The sequence below is a fragment of the Primulina huaijiensis genome, chromosome 9, assembly GCF_012295235.1.
Source record: "Primulina huaijiensis isolate GDHJ02 chromosome 9, ASM1229523v2, whole genome shotgun sequence".
Lineage (NCBI taxonomy): Eukaryota > Viridiplantae > Streptophyta > Magnoliopsida > Lamiales > Gesneriaceae > Primulina > Primulina huaijiensis.
In genome coordinates this window covers 2,031,750-2,056,323 of record NC_133314.1, presented here as the reverse complement: position 1 = coordinate 2,056,323, position 24,574 = coordinate 2,031,750, and the positions used below count along the sequence as shown (strand labels likewise).

Here is a 24,574-nt window from a genome sequence, read left to right as displayed (position 1 = left end):
CGATGCAAAATTAATTACTCTTTGTATTCTTTGAACATATCAAAACAAATATATCTTAAGTGCATGCCTAGAAATATTGTGAACATCAGGTTGAACAATAATAATAAATTTAACAAAACCTTGTCCAACTATTAAAAAAGGCTAACAACATTTTGTTACAAATTTAAAAATGATTTTTTGAGAAATTATTTTGTAATTGTAAAACTTTTAGTCTATTGAGTGGCTGTAAAGTATCTTGATCAAATTTATGTACATTGACTAAATATTTTTTCAAAGTTTCGGTACCACGAGCACAATCATCTATTTTATTAGAATATCTATTTTTTTTCAAATTCTACACACAAAAAGAGTCGCTCGTATCTATTTTTTCAATGTCGAAGTGATCCCAAACTTGTCCGCTTTGCTCAGCCTATCATCGTGTTGCTTCTACCGACGGACGACGATGTCCAAAAATTCCCACCTCCTTCGTTGGGAATTTCCGTAGCCTCTTCCTCCTCGTGGACCGTGGTCGGGTTCGTCGTCATCAAATTCAGGAATGTAGGCAAAATTTTGATTTGCAGACAACTCATTTGAAATTAAAATTTAAATGAATGTGTATAGCAAATAATAACAAATAGCAAATGTGTCGAAAAATAATAGCATATTAGAGAATAAGTATAAGTATAGATAAATATAGAATTGAAAGAATGAGAATTTTGTGTGAAAATTTTGAAAAATAATCACATATTTATAGAGGTTGGGGGAAAGAAATTTGCAATTTTGTGAGAACCGAAAATCTTGCAATAATTAATATTTGGAAGGAAATTTTATTAACATAAGATTCTTTTATTGAAAATCCTTGTATTGAAGATTTTATTATTGAAAATCTTAATTATCAAGCCAACAATATTCATATTAAGGCATGCAATTTAGAAAATTGGAAGGGAGTCTTGCAAGATTTAAGTATCATGCAAATTAAAAGGATTAAGGCATGATTATTGCTAGGAATTTTCGAAAATCCAACCATATTACATGCCAAATTATTGTGATGATTATATACTTGATTAGTTGGAAACAAATCATCCAAGATGGCTCAAAATCCCTCCCACCAAGCAACCTAATTTTCGAAAATATTGCTGGGCAAGGGATTAAGGAATGAATCTCACAAATTGGTAGCAAAATAAACCCATCATGGAATGGTTTGCTTAGGCAAAAATCGTGTGAATCTTGAGTGCAAATATGTGGGATTTTGATGCCATATTTAATTCCACTCCCCTAAACTATAAATAGGCCATCACCCTCACTCCACAAGACACCACAATTTCGAAATGCCCCTTGCTGAAATCTCGAAATTCAGCAGCCTCTCCCTAGCCAAACTTTGCCCGAAAAATCGTCCCGAAGCTTGCCTAAAAGTCGAACCGAAGCGCTGCCCGGACGAAGAGCGAGGAGCGATCTAAAATTCGAAGCCAAGCATCCACGTTTTCTTAGCATTCAAACACTGTAAATGGGCTTGTTTTTAAAATTTAAATTTTGGTTTTATACATATGAAATTTCGGTTTTTGGTTTTAAAAATTCGGTCGAGCTCCGTCTCCCGTCTATACATTTTATGAAATTTTGGTACGTTTATGTGTGACACTGTGAGGATTCCCTGAAAATAGGTGGAATTCCAACATATGACCCTTCACGGTGGGATAGAACCGTTTTATGACCTCGTCCCTTTAGAGGATTAAAACTTAGGGACTGATGTCAGTAAACCTTTAAAGGTGAAAAATCGCAGTGTTATTATGTTATGGATATGATGTTAAGATGTATGAAAAGCATGATGTATTGATATGTTGTTTTCGAAAATGTTGAAAATTTTTTATGTTGTGTTCGATATCCCCCACTTGCTGAGTATTCCCAAAATACTCATCCCCCTTACTCTCCACTCCTAGATAAGTTCGAAGAACAGGTTGAGGATGAAGAGTCTGAACAGTTTTGGGGCTGGTGATTCGCAAGAGTAGTAATAAACTTTATTTCGAATTTTATGATTTAATGAATTGTAAGACGCTTCCGCATTAATTACTATTTCGTTTGGATTTCGGTACTGTAAAGACAATGTTTATTTCGTTGAAATTATGAATTATAAACTGGTTTTGGTTTATACTGTGCTACAAAGGCTTGTTGTTTCGATTGTGTGATTGTTAAACAACGCCGGTGTCAATCCCGAGTTTCGGAGCGTGACAAATTTGGCCATAGCCGTTGGCCCAACGACTACTTTTTTTAAAAAAATTTAATTTAAAATCCAAACTGGTTCAAAAACATCAGATCCGACCTAGAATCGGAACAGAAACCGGTTTCAAACAGTTTTTTTTTATTTTAAACATCGTTTCACCCCATCTACAAAAAGGTTCAGGCGATTCCAGAACCGACACGGACGAACCGATCTGGATTAGTGTCGAACATGCCTATTTAACATGCCTACCTTGCCTCATGCTTTAGGACCTTACCATCTTGTTATTGGTCCTACAATTTTTAAAAAAATATTAGTCGTTGACGCATACATGTTGCATGTGTGACATAACATATGAAGCATATCGATCGATGTGTAGTGTAATATATGAGTGAATCGATAACATATATGATCTCCACCAGTGTATCATCTACTAAAAACATTATAACATACTCACCATACATACGCATTATAAAAAATTTATTGACACATTAATCTACTAACAACATTAGTAAATAAATTTTGACATAATTTTGTTATTATGTTCCCTAAGCTCGTTTTCACATCCAGAAACAAATGTAACATAAATTTGGAGACATAAGGGTTTATAAGTACATTAATCCAATAATTTACGGCAACAAAAAGTATCAATAGCAACATCAAAAATGACGAAAGACATATAAATCGATCTTATTGTTATTATGCATTGATCTAAATGTTACTTGAACATGAGCAAATTTAGATTGCTTAAGATTCTCTACCATATAATAAGTTTATTTCTCAATTTAAAATCTTGTTTTCTATAAATAAGTTTGATTAAAACAAAATTCAAAATTTCAAATATTGATAATATAATGATTTTTAAGTGTTTTTTTTTGGGTGATTCTTTTGCTTATTTTTTATTGCCTAAAATTTCAAATATTGATATATATATATATATATATATATATTTATTGGAATGATTGCATTTGTTTTTTATACCCCTTAATTCCGACTCGACCTAGATCTGATTTAGTCTTATCCGATCAGCGCTCATTAACCAAAATTATTGGCCCAAGTTGAATACGATTATGACTAAAGTAGAGGCTCAATAAACTACTCGGTGTTCGATTCCTTATTCCCTGCTCGGGAACAATCATGGCGTAGTAGAACAAGAACAGCCGAGCCCCTTAGAGCTGAGCAGCCGAGTTGAAAGTGCACCTACCCAAACTCAAAATAAGTATGACGGTGAATAAATTTCTATTTATGTAAAAATCTGGAACAAATCTCATAAGATAAGGAAAGAATCTCGAGATAATAAGGATATGATATTTGAATTTATAAATTATAAAGATAATGGGCATCGGTATAAATCTAGTATTTTTGGGAACTTACCCTACCAGAGTCTTTTCCATGTGAAAAACTTGTCATGCTAAAGTTCTTGTCATACAAGGTACTTAGTCTCAACTCTATAAATATAAGGTATTCTTCATTGTTACAAACATTCACATATTTTTATCAATAGCATCACTATACTCGCATACTTAAGTTTGCTTTGTGGACTGAATTAAGTATCTGAGGCACTATGCCGGAAGCACTTATGATGCCCTCTTCTAACGTTTGTTTGTCCGCGTAGGATTCAACTCGGCATTTCCCTATTAGGATGTTTATGCTTGGATCGTTTGGTCTAGGCCAACCATCGGGGATAATTTTTACTCACCGGACCAAATCCTAGGTACGTGAATTTTTTGGTATTATCAATTGGCGTCATATGTGAGAAACTGAATAAAAATAGTTAAGATGATCAGAGGAAGACGTGATGCACGTGGAAGACGTTGTGTGGTCAACCAAGGAGATCTCGCCCAAGAAAATACCGATCAAAATTAGAATTATGGAAATAATTTTCCACATGGTTTCAATATTACTCAAATTGATCATAGTCACCGTAGAGCAAGTCTTGGCTCAGAGAGAAGCAAATAATCATTCACATCAGCATGACCTAGAACAAAACAACCAAGCAGAAGAAATCAGAAGATTGCGAGAGGAGATGGAGCGATTGCAGGATACTCGGGCTGCGCCACCCCCACCACGTACACCACCCCGAGCTATTCCCTTCTCACCCTTTACATGTGTTATTATTATTTCAAAGTTAGATATTAAATGGGTTTAACTTTAATAAATAACTAGTAAAAGATGCACACGGTTTGCATGTGTTATTATTATTTTTAATTTGATTGAATAATACTAAACAATTAACACGAAATTATTTTCAATTTAGAAGAGTTGAGTTTTGTTTATATTTTTTTCTATGTAAAATATGAGATAACTTGAGCAGATTTTTAGTAAGATAAAAAGTGTAATTTTAGAATTAAATATTTTAGTATCTTTTAAAATATAAATAATGTGTGTCACGATCGCTAGTATATTCACAGAGCGGGAGCAACAAGAGTTTGAGCGATGGGTAAATTTTGGGAAAATTAGAACGGTAGGTTTGGTCTATAAAACAGACAACAGCTGGATCTGTATGATATAATAGACCAAATCTATTAATACAACAAAAACATAAAAAAAATGGATTTTTTTTAGAGATTATTGACAGCCACAGATTTGAAAAGCTACACTGTGTGGGATGAAAGCAACCCTCCAACCATTTTCGTCCACAAACTTTATTTTCTTTCATCTCCACCTATTTTTTTTTTTTAATCTCGATGGGTCTTCGCTTTTGTCCTTTCGACCAAACATTAAACAAACAAAATTTTCATGGATTTTATATGCTTCTCTAGTACAAGTGAAGTAGCTGGTCTAGGCACATATATTACAAGAATTTTGAGTTTGATTCGAATGTATATAATTCCATTTAAATTCGAAAATTTTAGCGATGATCGAGAAGTTGTTTTGTTTTTTTTTTTTTGTAGAGTTATAGTGTAAATATTCTCTTATTGTGTCAATGTCAGTGCTTTGTATTTCACAAAAACTTATGTGAGACGGTCTCATTGGTTAATTTTGTTAAACAAATATTTTATTTGAATCGTTAATAAAAAATATTACTTTTTATGTCAAAAATATTAAATTTTTATTAAAAATATGAATATTGTTAATCAGTCTCAAAAATAAATATATATTAGACTATCTTACAAGATATATATTTTTCGTATTTGGATGGCTAGAAATAAGATTCTTCTTTCTTTGTTTTGAAAGGGAACGACTATATCTAGATCATTACTTTTTTTATCTACAACAAATCCATAAAAAAAATAGTATATGAAAGTGTTCTTTTGCTAAGACCCAAGGGTAACGTATAAAAAAGGGCCTTCGAGTATTGTATCATGTTAGGTTGATTGATGACCGATACACAAAATTTGAAAAAAATGTTATTTGCTGTGGTCTCCCATCAGGCTTAAAATGGTATCAGTGTCGATCTAAGATACAAAATAATATAAGGAAAATTAAGATCGCGTTTAGGTCGAAGAATTTTAGAGATATATTAAAAAAAAAAAATCATAAACTTCAAATTCATCATTTATATGTCTATATATTATTTACTTTTATTTGAGATGAATTTCAAATTCACTCCGTAATAATTTCGTTTAAATTTCATTTTACTTTCTTTTACTAATATGTAAATAAATAAAAATGTGAATTTGTGATTTGATCAGTTGTCTCATTGTAAGTAATAAAACTATAACCAAAATTTTATGAGTTCTAAAAGCTCTTATTGTCGTCATTAGACTCTTACAATTTACAAATGATAAAATCACGAGGTCGTGAAAATTTAGATCCTCTCGTAAATATGAGCAAATGTCGATCTTTCGAAGAACAGATGGTCATAAAGCTGGCGATCAAGTATAGAAAACAATAAGAAAAATGTTACTGCTGGTCTAATTTAAAAAAGTAAAGTCTTACTGTGTATATTTTAAAAATAAATAAATAAATAAATAAAATAACCCTATTTAAACGTAAAAAACTTTTGTGAGACGGATTACTAGTGAAAAAATATTATTTTTTAAGTTAAAAATATTTTTGTTATTGTAAATATAGGTAAGATTGACCCGCCCTACGTATAAAGATATGTGAGCCGTCTCAAGAGACCTACTACTCTTTAAATGTGTATTTCATAAATGGAAGAAAGCTATTTCGAAAAACAAAAGACACATTGGTCTATAATTTTCTCATTAAAATAACAATAATTATCTTCAAATTATAATCATTTTGATATTTTAATGCGATAAACATGCAAAGATGTCACTTATTCCTCAATTTAAAGCATCACAAAAACAGTGAAATGTTGGAGATTATGCTATTAAACAAAAAGAAAAGAAATATATTTGTATTTTTATTAAACTTAATAGGCCACATATATTCAATTGTCTAGATCAAGGTTCTAAAAAACGTGAAGCGCCCCGAATCGCGAATGTCGACCTCCAAGCTTTTCAAGCTTAAGCGAGATTAGCACAAGTTTAAGCGTGAAAAAGCGTTTTTTATCTTTAGGGTAATTGTAATTATCTCAAACCAATAAATAGATAAAATAATACATAAATATGATAAATTTAAGTCTAATGCATTAATTCTTATATTTATAAAATCATAAAAATATCAAAATTACAATATTTATTTGTTTTTGCAATTAGATCACATTAAAAATGTTAAAAATGTGTCAAATCATTATCAGACACGCTTAATCATAACTAAAATTAAAAAATAAACATCTAAATTATAAACCTAATTTATTATTTTAAAATAAAAAGAGATACCTTCAAAATAAAAAAAATTAAAAAATAAATAGATGCGATTAATTGTATTTAAGCACGCTTAATTAAACACCTTAATTATGCTTAATTTGGTCAAACTACAGTTTGACAGCTTTTTTCCGCTTTCTCCGAAGCGGTGCGTTTTTGCCGAGCTTCAAGCTTAAGCGAGGTTTAAGCGAACTTTTTAGAACACTGGTCTAGATCTCAATAATATTTGAAGTAATTTTAAAATATGATGTTTATTGAAAGCAAGTGTATCACAAAACTATCGATAACAGAATTTCAACTACTGTTTTTGAACACTTGAGCTCTTTCTTTTTTCTTTTTTCTTTTTCAATTTGTTCATTGTGCAGTTGGATTATAAATTAAGAAAATTAATTAATAATTAACTTAGTCAATACAATTCATACCCCGCCACCCTTATTAATTTTTTTTATACAGCGAGATGAGATATTTATCTAAATTTAATTTAACCGTTAGTTGTCTCATATCAATTGGATAAAATAAATAGGAGTTGCATATATGGACTTGAACAATCTTCCTCCCTTGAGCTAGCTTTTGGGGTTGAGTTAGGTCCAAGTTCCAATCTTAATACTAACTAAATATCTCATGTAATTGTTGAGATTTGAATGATTAGCTTATTTTAAAACTTAAATATTTATCTAAACTGACTTGTTTTACATTGTCTATGTACTCGTGGTTGGTTGCTTATTTACGAAAGTGTGTGACATCAAAGACCGCGTAGCAGCCTAAACGTCGTACCAGTGCGCGAGCCGAGAAGCAGTCGGCCTGATCAAATAGTTGAAAAATAACCCAAAGTTTCATGTGCAGTTTTCTCCTAGCTAGTAGAAGATGCTTGTTCTGTCTTATCATTCCTGAATGTCATTTCTAATTTGATTCTTTAAAGTTTCTTCTTTATTTTCTTTTTGACACGAATGCTTGGTTGCCGATTCCAAGTGAGTAATGAACGACTCCTCTCTTTCTAATCACAATTAATACATTACACCATTAGCTCATCATCGAATGGTCTATGTTCCGATAGGATACACATTTGGAGCTGACATGTTTGAAATGGACTCCGTTCGAGGAGTTCTCCCTACGCTGCTGCCGGAGTATTCTCAGAGGTTCGAGGGAACCAAGAGAAACCGAACTCGCTCTCACAGAGTAGCAAGGCAAATACATGGCTATATTGAAAATGTTTATCTTTCATATTTTTATGAAAATTGACATATACGTTAATGATCCAAAGACTAATATTTGACTACATCTTTACGATAGTCGCACACATAAATTTCAACTCAAATATTGATAATAATTACCAAGTAAATTCTTATGTTATTTGACAAAGACAGTAAAAAAATATTTAATCAGGAATTAATATCAAAGGTATCTTCTACTCTCCCAGACCATTTCTAAAAAGTTGTCCTAAAATATGTCATGGCCAATCTTTTACCTTAGCCATTTGTTCACATTCACCGTTTTCCAAATTTTTCCTCAAATTCAAATCATTTAATCAAAATGCAACGTGAGGGTGTTACCGAGATAATTGAAATCATGGATTTATACTTAATATGTACCAAATCAAATTCATTAATCTAAATCAATTCATTTCATTGATATGCCCCCAAGAATTTTACAACTCAGCTTTCAGCAATCACCTCAACTCCGAAACACATCGAAATGGTACAAGTCGTACTTAATAATAGAAATATTTGGCTGAAATATGTAAAATTGTCATGCCAGAATTGAAAAAAAAAAGGCTCATATATAGAGTTTATAGGAGAGCTGCAAGCAAATGGCTAATTTTTGACACATTTTCTCTGGTCATTCGTGAGAGCAGGTTTAAGGAATGATATCAGAAATCGAGAAGCTTCATCAGCCTAATCTTGCTTCTCTCTGTAGCACCTAAAAAGGAAGAAAAACGAAGAATTTGAGAAAAGTTTAAAGAAGCTAAGGTGCAACTGTGAACTGGCAATGAATCATGTATGTGCACAAATATGAAAGTAAAGTGGATACTAGTATCGGGCCATCGACCATATGCAATCATATCCATGATTTTTTCTCGTTCTTTAGATAAAAGTCGAAACAGAGAACATTTAGTTAGATAGACTCTTTATTGTAGAAAATAATTGCTCATTTTCGATTTTTGTACCAATATCCAACTAATGAACAAAACTACAACTTCAAGATTGGTTTAGCTGGAGTCGTGGACGAAAATATTCTAACCAGTAAAGTTTGTTGAAACACCAAGGTAGAACGATGGATGCGTAACCACTACAATGATACACTACATGAATACAAGATTCTGCAGTCAAAAATACCTCTTCGCCAAATTTAATCAAAATGGTTGTTCGATGTCGTTGTTGACCATCTACAGGTACGAAATGAGCAGTGACTACAGCTGGAAAACCTGCATTGTCGAGTACTCCCTTCAAGATGGAAAATGCAAGCTATTAGAGCTTCTGCCCTAAAAATTCCAAATTTAATTAATCAATGCAGTAAGTACCCTCACTATCCCAGCAACAAAGGCACCACAGTTAAACGCTCCCATATCTTTGGGTATTGAAATAAATCTACATCGTAAATATTATGTCAACGAGAAATTGTAAAAGACTATAAAAATTAAGATGATAAAAAAATGAATCTGTACACAAACAAATATAACCTGTTAACAAGAAGTTCCTTCTCACTTATCATGTACTCATCTTCATGCTCTGTGCCTTTTTCCAAAGAATCGGCCACCTGATACTCAGGTAAATAAAAACAGACAACGAGATGAGTAGTTCTTATTGTTAAACTCTGGATTATAATTGTCACGGGTAGAGAATGAGGAGAACAAATTCCATGTTTAGTTTTTATTGTTAAAATTTGAACGGTGTGGCTTGAACCGTAGAATCAAGTTATAGGAAATAAACCGCTCCACCACTTGCATTGGCCCCAAATCTAATTATTTGTTAAATTTTATGGTGTTCATCCACAAGATATGCAGGACTATAGTAACGCTCAAGGAAGAGTAATATGTGTGCACCAGAGAGAGGCATAATTAGAAGAGAATAAATTGTCACTAACCTTTCCAAACAAGACCTTCCACACTGTACTGTGTATGAAGGACAAGATACCCAATAGTCGTGTTTCCCTTCTGTTAGCCTACAGAGACACAAAAATATCACACAACTGTACCCAAAAATATAAATTCATATCAATGATCTAGAAGGCACACCAAAGATTGGATGTGGTGCGAATCATTTAATGTTATCATTTCAAATATAAACCTTTCATGGGCAAATGAATGCTCATTTTCAAGCTAATGAAAAAATTGGACTACCTGCAGGATGCAATTTTATCACAAATAAATCAAATCAAACTTAAAAATCGCATATCCTAAACGCTTCATCAAAATCATTCTTCCTCGATATTGGACTTTAAAATCTGTGTGGTGGCACGAAAAGGATGCAGAAGAAGAAAAAAATTATTTGCAAATAATTTTCACATATATCAAACAAAAAATGCCATAACAGCGAGTCCTGTATGGTGCACAAGCTGAATATATTGACAAATTCAAAATCTCTAAGAAAACAGCTTATTCCAATTTAAAACAAAAATCACACATACATCTGCCTGAGCGCCTTCTAATTCAGGTTTTTTTATTTACAAAATCCTACAGCTGCAATTGTCTTAAGTAAAAGAAGGGTTACATATGAAGAGCCAATATGCAGACATGGACCAAGAATATCTCAAGAATAGCACTATACAGCTTATGTGCATACAAAGGCAACCTATCTTTCCAGAACGGAATTGTAACAAATCAGAGGTTGTGATAAAGTTCACCACCTTCTCCCTGTGACAGAAAAGTTCCAGGACCCTGGTTCCAACAGCATAGCCAGCATCCTCTAACCTGAAACACAGGAAACACATCAATAATACCATCAACCATAAACAGATAACATAATAAACATTCAAGGAAATATTCCAAATTAAACTTTCAACAAAAAGGATCACCACCTTAAGCCATTAACCATCAAAAGATAATGTCAATTCCATTGCTAAATTCTAATTCCTCATTCATGAACCCTAAGAAGCACTCACAGCAAGCGCCAAGACGCAAGGGGCAACCGTAAAGCTAACACGCTGGTGCACCTTTAAGGCACGAGAAACGAGCTTTAAACGTGGGGAATGCAATGCAATGTAATGTGAAATGTTATGGAGTTTTTATCCGTGTTTGGTTGTATAGTTGAATAATAATAAATATTTTTATATTATTATTGTTCAATTGTAGATAAAATATATCTTATGCTATTTAAATTATACTTTAGTAACTTTTACTTTGATAAAGTATAGTCTTTTCTTGAGACATACAATAACTCTAATAGGTCAAAGATTATTTCTTATTTTTGGCATTGTAAACACTCTTCACACTTCAACGATAAATATAGCAATATCCAAGTAAATATTTCACTTAAGTTTGAACTATACAAAGATAGTGTAATCCAAAATCTATACAATATATTGACCAGAAGTTACCTTCGTTCCAATTCTGCTATGTTGTCTACTTGAGTCTGATTGTACTGAACAAGCTCCGAAAACAAGAATGCAAATGCACTCAGACTAACCTGCAAAAGAATCCTCTAGTCATTATTATTATCAACATTGATGCAATCAGATAATTAGACCCATTGTCGGCAACATAACCACATGAATCTCATTCATTGTCAGCAAAGTCGCCACTTAAATCTAATCTCGAATCGCTGTAGTTTCATCAAATTAGCTGTAAAACCATCTCACTATAATCCATACTAAAACAAAATGAACGGGCTCTAGAAATGTAACCCTTCAATCATCATTCCCAAAAAAAAATTCAAGTGTGTTAAAATGGGTTCATAGATTTTACCTAAGAAACTTTAAAAAAAGACCCTTTATCACAATATCAACACTTAACTGAATATGATGGTCATCGGGAAGTAAACAAAATGAAGATCTGAATAATTTTTAAAAAGAAAAACCTCTTGTTTGCCTTTGCTGAGTGGTCGATCGAGTACGTTGGAATATTGCTTCATTTTCCCAGTTCCTATCATCTCCCTGACTACGTATGCAGATTATGTACACAGCACCGGGAATTTTAGCAATCCCGATTCTGGGCTTCAGCTTGCGGTCGGATTCGAGTAACTTCTATTCCTGAAGCGTACGGTTTAACAAATAAAAGCGGACGGATCCGCCGATGGGAGACCTCGCCTTTATAATCTCTGGTTAATATGCACACGGTCGTGTGTACTATCTTTTTTATTATTATCTATGAACTAAAGTGAAATTCGACAAATTATGGATGAACTAAATTGATATTTGAATTATTAAAATAAAAATAAATAAAAAAATGTGTGTTGAAATTAAAAAACAAAAACAAATCATATAAGGGTAAAATTGAAAAAAAAATTCGGTGTCCTCTCTAGGTAGTTGTTATTATCATATCCTCATACTTAATATAGTAGTATAGATGTGTAGATTATTTGTGAGATTGTTGTTAGCAAATAAGATATTCGACCCATGAAATTGACATGTGTGATTGTGTCACAAGAATTTTTGTGCACAATTATAAGATAACTTAATGGGCCGAGGTTGCTCATGGGCTTGTCAAAACGGGTTAATAGGATGACGGTTTATGGATCGGCCTGATTGGTCTGTCCAATTTGACTAGTCGGAAAATTATCACATCAATTCATTTGTTTGATATAAATTACAAATTACAAACAATTAAAAAATACAATTGCACGTAACTAAAATTTAAAAGAGATGTGCTGAAATCACTTGCAGCACGTACGTGATCAGATGTTTGGTCTTCTGTTAGCCAAATTCAAATATGGTGTCCCGGGTACATGTATTAAGGATATCGTTTCTTCATTCAATCTATATACTCTCAGATACGACGGAACCATAAAAATAAAGTTAGAGAGTCGCAAAAATATATTAAAAATTCAGGTAGGCGAGCGAAAATTGTAAAAGAAGAAAATGAAGTAAAATAATTACATCTAACACCCTACTATATAAAAATAAAAAATCGAGTGGCACGACTACACCCACCACCTCCTTGGCTCCGTCTCTGCTCAGACTTACTTGGTGCCGAATTCACTAACCTTGACCATCCTGTTTATTTTACATCAATTGGCTCCAGAAATTATTGCTCGAGTTCGGTGGCTTAAATAATTCAACATATTATTTTCCATATATGTAGGCAATAGACTAAAAGACAAGGGTAGCTTCGATGCTACATTTGGGGACACTGTCTCATATGGTTTGGATGAACAAGATTCACACACATATGTGATTTTAAAAAAATTAGTGGATCTCATGTATGTGTGGTTAAATTTGGGTCCTTGATTCTATCATGGTTGAGCCAAAATAAATATAACGTTCAAATTAGTTAATAATAAACAACTTTTTTTATTAGGTCGATATCAAAGTCTTGCGTTTGAGATGATTACTGATATTCAATATCAAGATAAATCTATCGAGTTACTCTACGAGATGGATCGAATCGATTCATAATTACAATGAAAAACAATATTTTTGACATAAAAAACAATATTTTTGAGTGAGTTATGTCCAGTTGTATATCTGTATCACAAAATTGATATTTGAAACGTTCTTTGAAGAGTTTTATGATATCGATAATAACTATATATATTCTACCCTCACATAATAATTAACGCTATATTATAATTTATTTTCCTTATTTGTATTTAAATTTTTTTTATCGTGTGGGTCGCCGTTGTTGATTTAAATAAATTATTAAAAATAATTATAATAAAACCAAACAAAGGGCAAAAAATGAGCAGCAGCCATCAAATTTGGTGCAATGCTGAATCTTCAAAATCGGACAGCGCCAAATTGAATACGTTATCCAAACAAACACAAGCATAAGTAAAAGCCAAGCAAGGGTCACGAGCGACTATATTGCGCCACAGGCACACTGCACACCAACCCGATACTTCAGCACATTTTTAGCGCTCTCATTTCTCACTAATGTGCGCTGAGCCAACTGCATGCCCCTCACCATGGCGATCTCTATGCAGTTCTCTCGTATCTCCTCTCGTGCCGACCTCTTCTCGCCGGATACCAGGATATTCCAGCAACGTAAGCCGGCATTCTTCCGGTGCGCAGCTGCAGGGGAAGCTGCTCCGTCGTCTTCCGCCTCGGTGGAATCGGAGTTTGATGCGAAGGTTTTCCGCCACAACTTGACTAGGAGCAAGAATTACAATCGCAAGGGTTTTGGGCATAAAGAGGAGACTCTCGAGCGAATGGGTCAAGAATATACCAGTATGTCGCGTTGAAATTTCCTTTGTTTTGCGTTAATGATGCTCTTACTGTTTCTGATGAAAGTTGGTAGGAACGGTATTTTTTGTAAATTATTAATTTTCTGATTCGCTTCAGCTCCATTGGTTAATTTGCCTAGATTTCGAACTTATTCCTGCTTTTGGAGTATTTCAGGCGACACCATAAAAAAATTGAGGGAGAATGGGTACCAGTACACCTGGGGGAATGTTACCGTGAAGCTTGCAGAAGCCTATGGATTTTGCTGGGGAGTTGAGCGAGCTGTACAGATTGCGTACGAGGCTAGAAAGCAGTTCCCCAACGAGAAGATCTGGATCACTAACGAAATTATTCACAACCCCACTGTTAATCAGGTTTCTTTTTCTTGAATTCTTAATTGCAGAATGGATTCTGGTACAAATTTTTGTGTTATTTGATATGGATGAATGATTGAAAGGAAATATTTCCAAATCTGGTCACTTCTTAAGGCCAACTTTTCTGAATCACTATTTTCCCCCTCAATTTCTGGGAAAAAGCAATCAATTTGGTTATGATTTTTTCCTTCGAGATTGCTTAATGGCAAATTGGCAATCACGTTGAACCAACAAAATAAATCTCGAGGAATATATTTGGGTGCTTGAATCGTTCAAGATTCTTGTTTGTGTTTGATGGGTTGTAATATGTGACTTTGGTCTTAAAATATTAATGGAATGCTCTACTTTTTTTTTTCAAATGTTAAATCATCTGTAGAAAGAAATAAAACTCAATAACTGTCAAAGGGAAAAATTATAATTGCTGGATCACATCTCCTGTACTCTGGTTTTTTTAAATTTGTTGCTTACATGGTACCAAATTAGAAACACGGATTCAGAATCCTTGTCATGCAAACTCCGTGTATTTCATTAAGTTGGTCCGAGTTTAGCTAGCTTATGCTGCCTAGTGCTCGGCCGAGTTACACGGGTGTGCTTAAATTTAAATCCAGATTCCAGAATATATTCCCTGATTCTTGGCTTACACATGAGTTGCATTATTTTTGGGTCACCTCCTATGAACTAGTTTGTTTTTGGAAAATTGATTTATAATAATTAATAATTCGACTATTTGACTTTCTATCACCAGAAGCTTGAAGAGATGGAAGTGAAAAATATTCCTGTCGACAACGGAAAGAAACAATTCGATGTTGTTCACAAGGAGGATGTTGTTGTTCTTCCTGCTTTTGGAGCTTCTGTAGACGAGATGATGGTTTTGAGTGAAAAAAATGTGCAAATAGTGGATACCACTTGCCCGTGGGTGTCGAAGGTACTTTTTTACTATAATATATTTTTTTTCAATTTATTATCTTTTTATATGTTCTATCCGAAACAAACTTTGTATCTCACTCCCTAGTTCCAAAATTTTGTTTTTTTACAGGTTTGGACTTCGGTCGAAAAACACAAGAAGGGAGAGTATACATCAATTATCCATGGTAAATACTCTCACGAAGAGACTATTGCAACTGCTTCTTTTGCTGGAAAGTATGTCATTGTAAAGAATATGGCAGAGGTAAACTTAATTTTGTGCTTAATTTTAACTATATTGTTTGTTGATCGACCACTGATGTTGTTTTAAATAAAGAAAAAGATTGGTGTAGAGGTAGTTTACACGTGGTTATGACTTTAGAAATTCTGTAATAATCACAGGCAACGTATGTATGTGATTATGTTTTGAATGGGGAGCTTGATGGTTCCTCCTCATCCAAGGATGCATTTCTCGAGGTAAGCTCAGCATCTTATGCTCCTGAAGTCGAACTTTATTTTCTATGTTCAGATTTAAAGCGATTGTTTCCTTTGCAGAAATTTAAATATGCTGTGTCCAAGGGTTTTGATCCAGACATAGACCTCGTAAAAGTTGGTGTTGCAAATCAAACAACGATGTTGAAGGGTGAAACAGAGGAGATTGGTTAGTTACAAACCAGTGTCATAGTTTCTCAAACATGTCTGTATTACGTGGCATGTGAATTGATGTTTGTCCTTCCCTACAGGAAAATTAGCCGAGAGAACCGTGATGCGCAAGTTTGGAGTGGAAAATCTGAACGACCATTTCATAAGTTTCAATACTATTTGCGATGCAACTCAAGTAAATTCTTTATCTCCCTTTTCTAAACATATCATACCCACTTTTTGTCCTTGATATGATTTTGAAGAACATGCATTTTTGTATCTAGCGACTCTGTTTTGGTGACTTGATTTATGAATGTGTGTGTGGATTTCATATAAGACGCAGTACAAAATGCTTGTGATTGTCCTTAACCATTCAGTTCGGTATATCTTGTCTCACATTTAACCGTTGTTTTAATTAGGAGCGGCAAGATGCCATGTTCAAACTGGTTGATGAGCAGTTGGATCTTATTCTAGTCGTTGGTGGTTGGAACTCTAGCAACACTTCGCATCTACAAGAAATTGCAGAGGAACGTGGAATCCCGTCTTACTGGGTTGACAGCGAGAAAAGGATAGGTCCCGGAAACAAAATAAGTTACAAGTTAAATGTACGCTTCTACTGACCATTCTATCTTGTTATCATATATTTGGTGCACAGACATTCTTTGATGTTTTATGTTCGAATTTAGTGAGAGAAATAACTTCAGGTTTAATCGAAGCCTAAACCCATGACAAAATGAACAAAGGGTTAAAATTTTATCGACGTGTCTTAATTTTGATCACAATCATCACCTATTTATGTAGGTGAAAATGTTGACAGACTATATTCGTTTATTTCTAACTTTTTAAGGTGCATTTGACAGCATGGTGAGTTGGTCGAGAAAGAGAACTGGCTACCAGATGGTCCTATCACAATAGGTGTTACCTCTGGCGCATCGACACCCGATAAGGTAACCTAAGTCTGCTTAACTATCGGGAATTTTGAAAGATTGTGGGCTGCAGCTGATCTATTTTCCGTGGGCATTATTTTTTTCTAGGTTGTTGAAGATGTTCTGGCGAAAATTTTTGAGATAAAGCGCGAGGAATTGCTGCACTTAGCATAGACCGTGCTATAACCAGTATCGTGTTGGAAAGCTACTCGAAACGGCTTATATTTTGGCTAGCAGAGGCATGGAGGAATGAGTTATTGTCCAACTTTTTGTAATGGTATGAAAACATTTATATTTATGTGTATATATGTGTATGTGTAGTGATATTCGCTGATATAAAAAACATAAAAACACTTACGAGACGGTTTCACAAATCAATTTTGTGACACAGATTTCAAACTTGGTCTAACTTAAAAAAATATTATTTTTAAGTCATACATATTAATTTTCATTGTAAATATTAATTGGATCGACTCGTATCACGAATATAGATTTATGAGATCATTTCATGAATTTGTGTTTCAAACAACTCAATGATTTGGTGTTTTATGTTGTGATATAAATATCTGTGTAGGGCTAAACATGTCTTGTCTTGGTATGTAAGTGGATGTAGTTAAAATCGATATTCGATTTTAAAAACTATGAAGAAATAAAAAATGTTAAAATTCACTCTAAATTGCAACTCTCATCAATATCATGTTTCTATTATCTTTACCACGATCATATATTTATACTATTAATTAAAATTTAATCATTAAAAAATTTAACTCCTAGTACGTCGATGAAGTTTTTTTTAAAAAAATTCAATTAACATTCTTCTTACTTTTTTAAGGCATAATATATTAACAATTAATTAAATCTTTCTCCATTTTTTGTTTAATTTTCTATCCACTATCATATTTTTTTCAATTTCACATCCAAATAAATATAACCATCATTTAAGAATTAATTAGAATAAAATATACATCATAAATCAAAACATCAGCATACTAGTATAGAATAAAAATTGATTTACACCAAGAAAATTAAATAAGATTTCTATAAATATTTTTTCCTGATTAATTAGAAATGTGTACTTGCAATATATAGATTATTCGTGTGAGTGCTTATCGGTAGAACATCTGCTCTCCAATTATAGAATCTTTGTTTCGTCCCTTAAATGAAGATCTATCGTTAGATACAAATAATTTTATCTTTTTAGCTTTTGAAATTTTTTTAGACATCAGCTTATGAAATTTTTCGAGTCAAATAAAACAGGCTGAAAATATAATATAATAAATTATTAAAGTCATCAAGAAGATACAGGTTGCCAAAATTGAAGGCTAAGTTTGACATTGTTCCAAAATCAATTATTACTGCTGTTGTTTGGAGACTGGACAACCCGGCCAGAAATTTTGATTAATTAATTTGTTCTTTTGATGTTAAGTAATAAACTTAATTATTAATTATGAAACGTAGTTAAGTAGCCGACTCTGGGATTCCATTCTGGACTGAGAATTTGGACAAAACTAAAATATTCTNTATCTCATCGATTAATTTTATGAGACATATCTCATATCCGATCTATGAAAAATTATTATTTTTTATATCAAAATATTATTTTTCGTTCTAAATATTAATGAATATAAGTACGCCAGACTTTGAATTTGTGATTTACGCTATAATCTTAATAAATAATTTCGTATACCAGTTGCGTGGTGATGGGCCGATCAATACCTCCAATTCTTAATGGGCTCATTCGAGAAATCGGATTGGGCCATTGATAACATTTGGCAATTCCCTCGACGAAGAAAGACAGATGCGTCGAAACCTGAGAAACGCGACGTCATTCCGGCCACTGTTTTCCGCGTACCTCGACCGCCATTACTGGCCTGCTGCGAAATTCCATGTATCTTCTTAAGAATTGTTTCAAATAAATATTTGTTATTAACTGAGTATTCATGTTGTTTTTTGATATAAGCATTGTTTTCATTTATTTGAAAATGTTCTGAATATCATCGCTCCATGTATTTTGATAGGCTTCTATGAATTGTTGTTTCAGTGTTGCAGTTTCCCTGACATTGACATATCCAACATAACACAGTGCGGAGATGCCTATGAGTCCTCAACCGATCCTACTTTTGTGTACGTGTTCTGTATGGGTGAAGGTGCATCAAGATGGTGGAAAGGGAATGGAATTTTATATGTTCTTAATCTTGTTTGTACCAGAAAGGACTTACTGTACTTTAGATGAAAAATAGTTCACAAGAACCGCACGTGACATTTTAACATTTATGGGGAAGTTATTTTCGAAAGAGTTTCAGTTAACAATTCTGTGGCCTGTTTGTGATTTTGTAACCAGGATTTGAATATTGAATATTTGGTAGTCCTATTTTCTTCATCCTTCAATAGCACTTAACATGCAGCAGTGTACATAGTCTCTTCACGGATCATTCTCAGCTCAATCTTGCGGGAAAATCCGCTTGACTTGGCTCCAGTCGACAGTCAACATAACATTTTTAAAACAGTTAATACAGACTACGTAGAAATTAATACGGATGCGATATCGTATGAGAAGCTGCAACGAAAAGGAAAAGGATATTTTCGTTCTCTTGAAGATCATCGTAAAAAAAATTCTGATGAGACGAAGAATTAAAAGTAATTTGTGATGCAAACGTACCTTATCATTATTCTGTCCAATTACCCAGCAGTTACAGACATTCCATTTACTCTCAAATTCTATACAGTTGTCAAAGCTAAAATTCAGAAACATGACCTTCAGTGCCAACAGTTGACTGCATGCCAGCTGGCGCCGCAGCTTCCACCAAGCACATTCCACGTTCTCCGTCAATGTCATCACAGTTGGACTGTTCGATCTGCGGGAAGCTCGTTCCCTTCTGATCGTACGGTAGATAAGGAGTATGCATATGCGGAAACGCCGCAGAGATACCATGGATCACGATCCTGCTATTGTGCATCAGATCAATCGTTTTAATCTTCACGTAGTTGATCCTCATCGGCGCCAGGGAACCGCCTCCGCCGGCGGTGGTTACCACCAGGTTGTTTCCAACGTCCATAGTCGGCAATACCGTGGTTGTAGGCAAGCTCACCAGCTCCGCCCCAGTCAGTCGTCTGTTTGGAACCACATGATACCTGAAGTTATACAAGTAGGAGGTTCCTTCGCCGGAGAAGATGGAGACATCGTCGAGTGCAAAAATCGTAATCGATTTCAACTCCGAGAGGTGCACAAACTTCACACGTATTGCAAGGGAAGCGATGCTGTATCCTGTGGCTCGAAGGCGGAGGATAGCGTCCTTCAACATCAGGCGCATGATAGAGAGCGACGGAGACGGAACGATCCGTGATGAGAGAGACTGAGTAGGGAAGGACAGTGACGACATGCGCTCGACGTCGCACGAGACAGGAGAGAGATGCGAGACAAATCCCTGGAGACCATGAATGACAACCAGACCATTATTGAAGAGATCAGGATGCGAGATCTCCACTCCGTTCACGAAAACCTTATCCTTGTCATTGTTCGTGACGGTCAGGCAGCGGTTGGGGGCTAGGGTTTCGATTTTGGTGCCGAATATTAGCGTTTGCAGGAAATGCAGGGGATAGAGACCTGGGAGAGAAAGCTCCTGCAGTAGCAGAGGAAGCGAGCACGAAGGACATGTGAGGAGAGAGGCTGCGGAGGGAGCGAACACGGTTATCGGAGTGTTGGTGGAGAGGTTAGCGGCGACGGCTGCAGTAGATAACTCCTGGAATCCGAGAGTAGACAGAATGGTGGAGATGAGAGCTGGATTGAATGGGTGGGAGTTCGGCTGGAATGCGGAGGCTGACGGAGGGGGTGAAGTGGAGGTGCTGCTGCCGTTGGTTGCCGTTGCAGCGGCGGCGGAGATGATCAGAGGCAGGAGAAGGAATCGCAGAGCCATTGAATCTGTGGAGTGTGAAAGTGAAGAGTAAACGATCGAGTGTGGGGTTTTTATTAACGAACTAAATGCGGGAGAAGGATTCGGTTAGTCTGCAAATTGACGAATTTATCCTTCCGGTTTCTGTTAATTTTCTCAGGCGCGCCATTGCCCTTGGTAACCGTTTGTTGTTAGATAGTCTTCTCCAGAACTATTGGGCTTTGAAGTTTTAGTCCAACAAATATGGGCTTTTATATTATATTCCGGACCAGAGGTTTGTTTGGGCCTTTGTATGGAAACAAAGGCGTTGGAAAGTTCGCAGCAATGTCTTCTTACGGGGTTATTTACAGGCGTGTTCAAACTTCGGATAAAACCGAAAAAATCGAAAATCTAAATCGAAAAAATCGAACACCGAACCGAACCGAAATTCAAATTTTGTATTTCGGATATAAATGTTAAAACCGAAGTTTATTTGGTTCGGTTTCGGATTATACATGTCAAAACCGAATAAATCGAAAAAATATTATATATTTTGATATGATATTTAGTAAATGAAAAACTATTTTGAACAATTTTTAGTTGATTGTTGTTTGTTTAATTAATTTAGACCTTATATTTAAATATTTTACTAAGAAAACATGTAGAAAGTTAACATATTATATTTTACAATACATTTATATTATTAATTTAAATAATTATACCAAAATCGAATTAACCGACCGAAATAACCGAACCGTTTTGGTAGAAAACCGAACTGAACAGAAGAAAAATAGTTCGGATATCGGATTATATATTTCTAAAACCGAAAACCCAAAAAACCGAAATAAAAAACCGAAAAGCGAACCGAACCGACCGATAAACACCCCTATTTATTTATTTATTATAATTATATTTAATAAATGAATTACTACTATTAATCTAATTTAATAAATGAATTCTTGAATCTAAACATTTGTTCATTAATCTTGTGAGTAGGTCTTGTGAGACGGTTTCACGAATCTTTATTTGTGAGACGGGTCAACTTTACCGATATTCACAATAAAAAGTAATACGCTTAGCATAAAAAAATAATATTTTTTCATGGATGACTCAAATGAGATATACTCTTAATATAAAAAGTAATATTTTTCATGGATGGGCTAAATAAGATATTCGTCTCACAAAATACAATCCGTGAGACCGTCTCACACAAGTTTTTGCCTAATCTCGTCTAGGGCGTACAAAGATTCTAATTAACTGATTTTTCTTATATCAAAAAGATTTTCACGTGGTATTTAATAATTACTTAAATTTTTTAATCTATACACACACACATTTGAGAGAGACAAGTTGTTCTGCCAAAATCACAATTTTATATATATAAATAAATTTGAATACATTTATATATTATTAACTCTAACATGGATTTGACCTATAGCTTTCCAATGATTATTTTAAGATTGTGCAATAATCAGTACAACATTAAATGAAATCTGTAAGACAATAATCAAACAATGATTTATTTCAAGAATCTATAAAAACAACATAAACTAAATCTTCTGCACACCAATTTCAACGACTTGGAGTTTGAATAATATATATAAATAATCGATGCAGTCAGATGCATTCTGTCTGTGTATTAAAATTAGCATGTCTGTAAGAGATTCTTTGGAAAAACTGATGATTGACTTGCAACGAAATTGCAGCAAAACAAATGGAGATAATTGGAAACAACACCATAAAATAACAGTTGATTTTGGACCAATCCAGCAAAGACAAAAATTGCACCAATTTCTCGAAGATGGACAGACTTCAAGACCTATAAGTCAACAATGTTATGGATTTTAGAGACTGAAATATATGTTTTTTTAATATATTTGCTTGATCAATAATTTTTTTATATATTTATTTGTACTGCGTGTGGAGATAGAAGTTTGTGCTAAGGTCAAACCAAGGCTATAAAAGTTCGGAAAATTTTAAGACATGAAAATGAAATAGTATTTAATTTATGGATATATCGCATAAATAAAGTAAAAAAATGAAAGGGAATTATCTATGCTTTATTTCTAGGAAAAAAATTGATTTTGATTTTTCCTTCCTCTATATTCGATGTTTACAATTTTGGTTTGTTATCTTACAAAAATTGAGTTTAATTTAGTCATATATATATATATATATATATATAAAATTTGTTTTGCAATTTTAGTCATTTTTAAAGAAAGTGTTACCTGATATTCACATATCAACGTTGTATAAAAAAAACTAAAATTATAAAAAAATGGTAATTATAACATATTAAAATTGAAATTTGATAATATAGATTATGAAGCAAAAGTGATTTTAAATATAAATAATATGACTTTTTTCTTGCTTTAACAATAAAACCCGAAGGATTGTACAACCGACCGAAATAACTGATTCTGAAAATACCATGTCTAATTTTGTACATGATCATATCTTTTTTCCACTAAGCAAATGACACCAATATGAAAAAGTGAATTCTTTTTATCAGAGACCAGGATTTTTGAGCTGCCATTTGCATTCTTTTTTGTTATTGTGACTCAAGAGAACTGACCAGGCCATGCAAAACAATACGAAAAATCACCATATTTCTCGAAGCTTTCCTTTATACTTTTTGTTTTGATATTTAAACTTTTTTTCACTTCTTTTTAGGTCAAAAAGCTTATCACATGTAAAAGCTTCTTACTCCACTTTTTAGCTTCACTACTCTAATGTGATTCAATGCATATTCTCGAATTATTTATTTGTGAAGATGAACTACTAATTCTAACACTTGCGGAGCCGGGAAATTTGGGTCACCTGACTATCGTCTCCCCTTAATTTTTAAATTTTATTTACTAAGAGTCTAAAAATAATTATATATTTTTTTCCTTTTTCTCCATAATATTTGCTCTTTCCCCTTCTAATTTTTTTTTAAAAAAATTTTGGTCTCCCAACCTCTATTTTCTGGTTCCGTACCGGTGCTAATATCAAATTAATATAAAATCTCGAAGAGATGATTTTACAACCGATCGAAATAACTGATTCTGATAATACCATCGCTAATTCTGTACATGATCATATCTTTTTTCCAACAAGCAAATGACACCAATATGAAAAAGTGAATTCTCTGTGTCAAAGTCCAAGATTTGTGAGTTGCGATTTGCGTCCTTTTTTGTTTTGTTATTGTGACTCAAGAGAATTGACTAGGCCATGCAAAACAATACCAAAAAATCATCATATTTCTCGAAGCTTTCCTCTATACCTTTTGTTTTGATATTTAAACTTTTTTCACTTCTTTCGATGTTCAAGAGCTTTATCTTATGTAAAAGCCTCTTCCTCTACTTTTTAGCTTCACTAATCTAATGTGATTCAATGCATATCCTCGAATTGTTTGTTTATTCGTGATGATGAACTACTAATCCTAACACATTATACAAACAGTGGCGGAGCCAAGAAAATTGGGTCACCCAACGACCGTCTCTCTTCATTTTTTAATTTTATTGACTAGGAGCCTAAAAATAATTATATATATTTTTTAACTTTCCTCCCTAATATTTGCTCTTCTCCCTCTAATTTTTTTAAATTTTTTGAGGTCTTCCAACCCAGTGGCGGAGACAGAAATATGTAAGACTGTATT

The 24,574-nt window shown here is 33.7% G+C and overlaps 3 protein-coding genes across 3 annotated transcripts; 1 reads left to right on the top strand and 2 right to left on the bottom strand.

The window, feature by feature from the left end:
* Positions 1-8,508: 8,508 nt before the first annotated feature.
* On the bottom strand, positions 8,509-12,150 carry LOC140983784 (uncharacterized). The gene is made up of 8 exons (XM_073450918.1): positions 11,919-12,150; positions 11,440-11,528; positions 10,750-10,813; positions 9,988-10,065; positions 9,584-9,660; positions 9,425-9,491; positions 9,240-9,347; positions 8,509-8,823 (listed from the first exon to the last, which is right to left on the bottom strand). The coding sequence occupies exons 1-8, from the start codon at positions 11,988-11,990 to the stop codon at positions 8,794-8,796; spliced, it is 585 nt and encodes a 194-aa protein (XP_073307019.1). The 5' UTR covers positions 11,991-12,150; the 3' UTR covers positions 8,509-8,793.
* Positions 12,151-13,855: 1,705 nt separating this feature from the next.
* On the top strand, positions 13,856-17,422 carry LOC140985251 (4-hydroxy-3-methylbut-2-enyl diphosphate reductase, chloroplastic-like). The gene is made up of 10 exons (XM_073453047.1): positions 13,856-14,226; positions 14,398-14,594; positions 15,340-15,519; positions 15,631-15,762; positions 15,900-15,974; positions 16,053-16,158; positions 16,241-16,335; positions 16,559-16,744; positions 17,000-17,086; positions 17,174-17,422. Exons 1-10 carry the CDS (start codon positions 13,953-13,955, stop codon positions 17,237-17,239), a joined length of 1,398 nt encoding a protein of 465 aa, XP_073309148.1. The 5' UTR covers positions 13,856-13,952; the 3' UTR covers positions 17,240-17,422.
* A 2,115-nt stretch (positions 17,423-19,537) lies between these two features.
* On the bottom strand, positions 19,538-21,232 carry LOC140985188 (fasciclin-like arabinogalactan protein 21). The gene has a single exon (XM_073452962.1). It carries the CDS (start codon positions 20,977-20,979, stop codon positions 19,801-19,803), a length of 1,179 nt encoding a protein of 392 aa, XP_073309063.1. The 5' UTR covers positions 20,980-21,232; the 3' UTR covers positions 19,538-19,800.
* Between the last annotated feature and the right edge of the window lie 3,342 nt (positions 21,233-24,574).

What these genes read in the sequence shown, in the direction of transcription:
- LOC140985251 (XM_073453047.1), top strand. Translation starts at nt 13,953, where the DNA reads ATGCCCCTCACCATGGCGATCTCTATGCAGTTCTCTCGTATCTCCTCT. An exon ending in ACAACCCCACTGTTAATCAG is followed by an intron (nt 14,595 to 15,339) that starts GTTTCTTTTTCT and finishes TTCTATCACCAG; the next exon opens with AAGCTTGAAGAGATGGAAGT. An exon ending in TTGTAAAGAATATGGCAGAG is followed by an intron (nt 15,763 to 15,899) that starts GTAAACTTAATT and finishes TAATAATCACAG; the next exon opens with GCAACGTATGTATGTGATTA.
- LOC140985188 (XM_073452962.1), bottom strand. Translation starts at nt 20,979, where the DNA reads ATGGCTCTGCGATTCCTTCTCCTGCCTCTGATCATCTCCGCCGCCGCT.
- LOC140983784 (XM_073450918.1), bottom strand. Translation starts at nt 11,990, where the DNA reads ATGATAGGAACTGGGAAAATGAAGCAATATTCCAACGTACTCGATCGA. An exon ending in TCAGCAAAGGCAAACAAGAG is followed by an intron (nt 11,529 to 11,918) that starts GTTTTTCTTTTT and finishes ATTCTTTTGCAG; the next exon opens with GTTAGTCTGAGTGCATTTGC. An exon ending in TGATTAAATTTGGCGAAGAG is followed by an intron (nt 8,824 to 9,239) that starts GTATTTTTGACT and finishes CTTCCTTTTTAG; the next exon opens with GTGCTACAGAGAGAAGCAAG.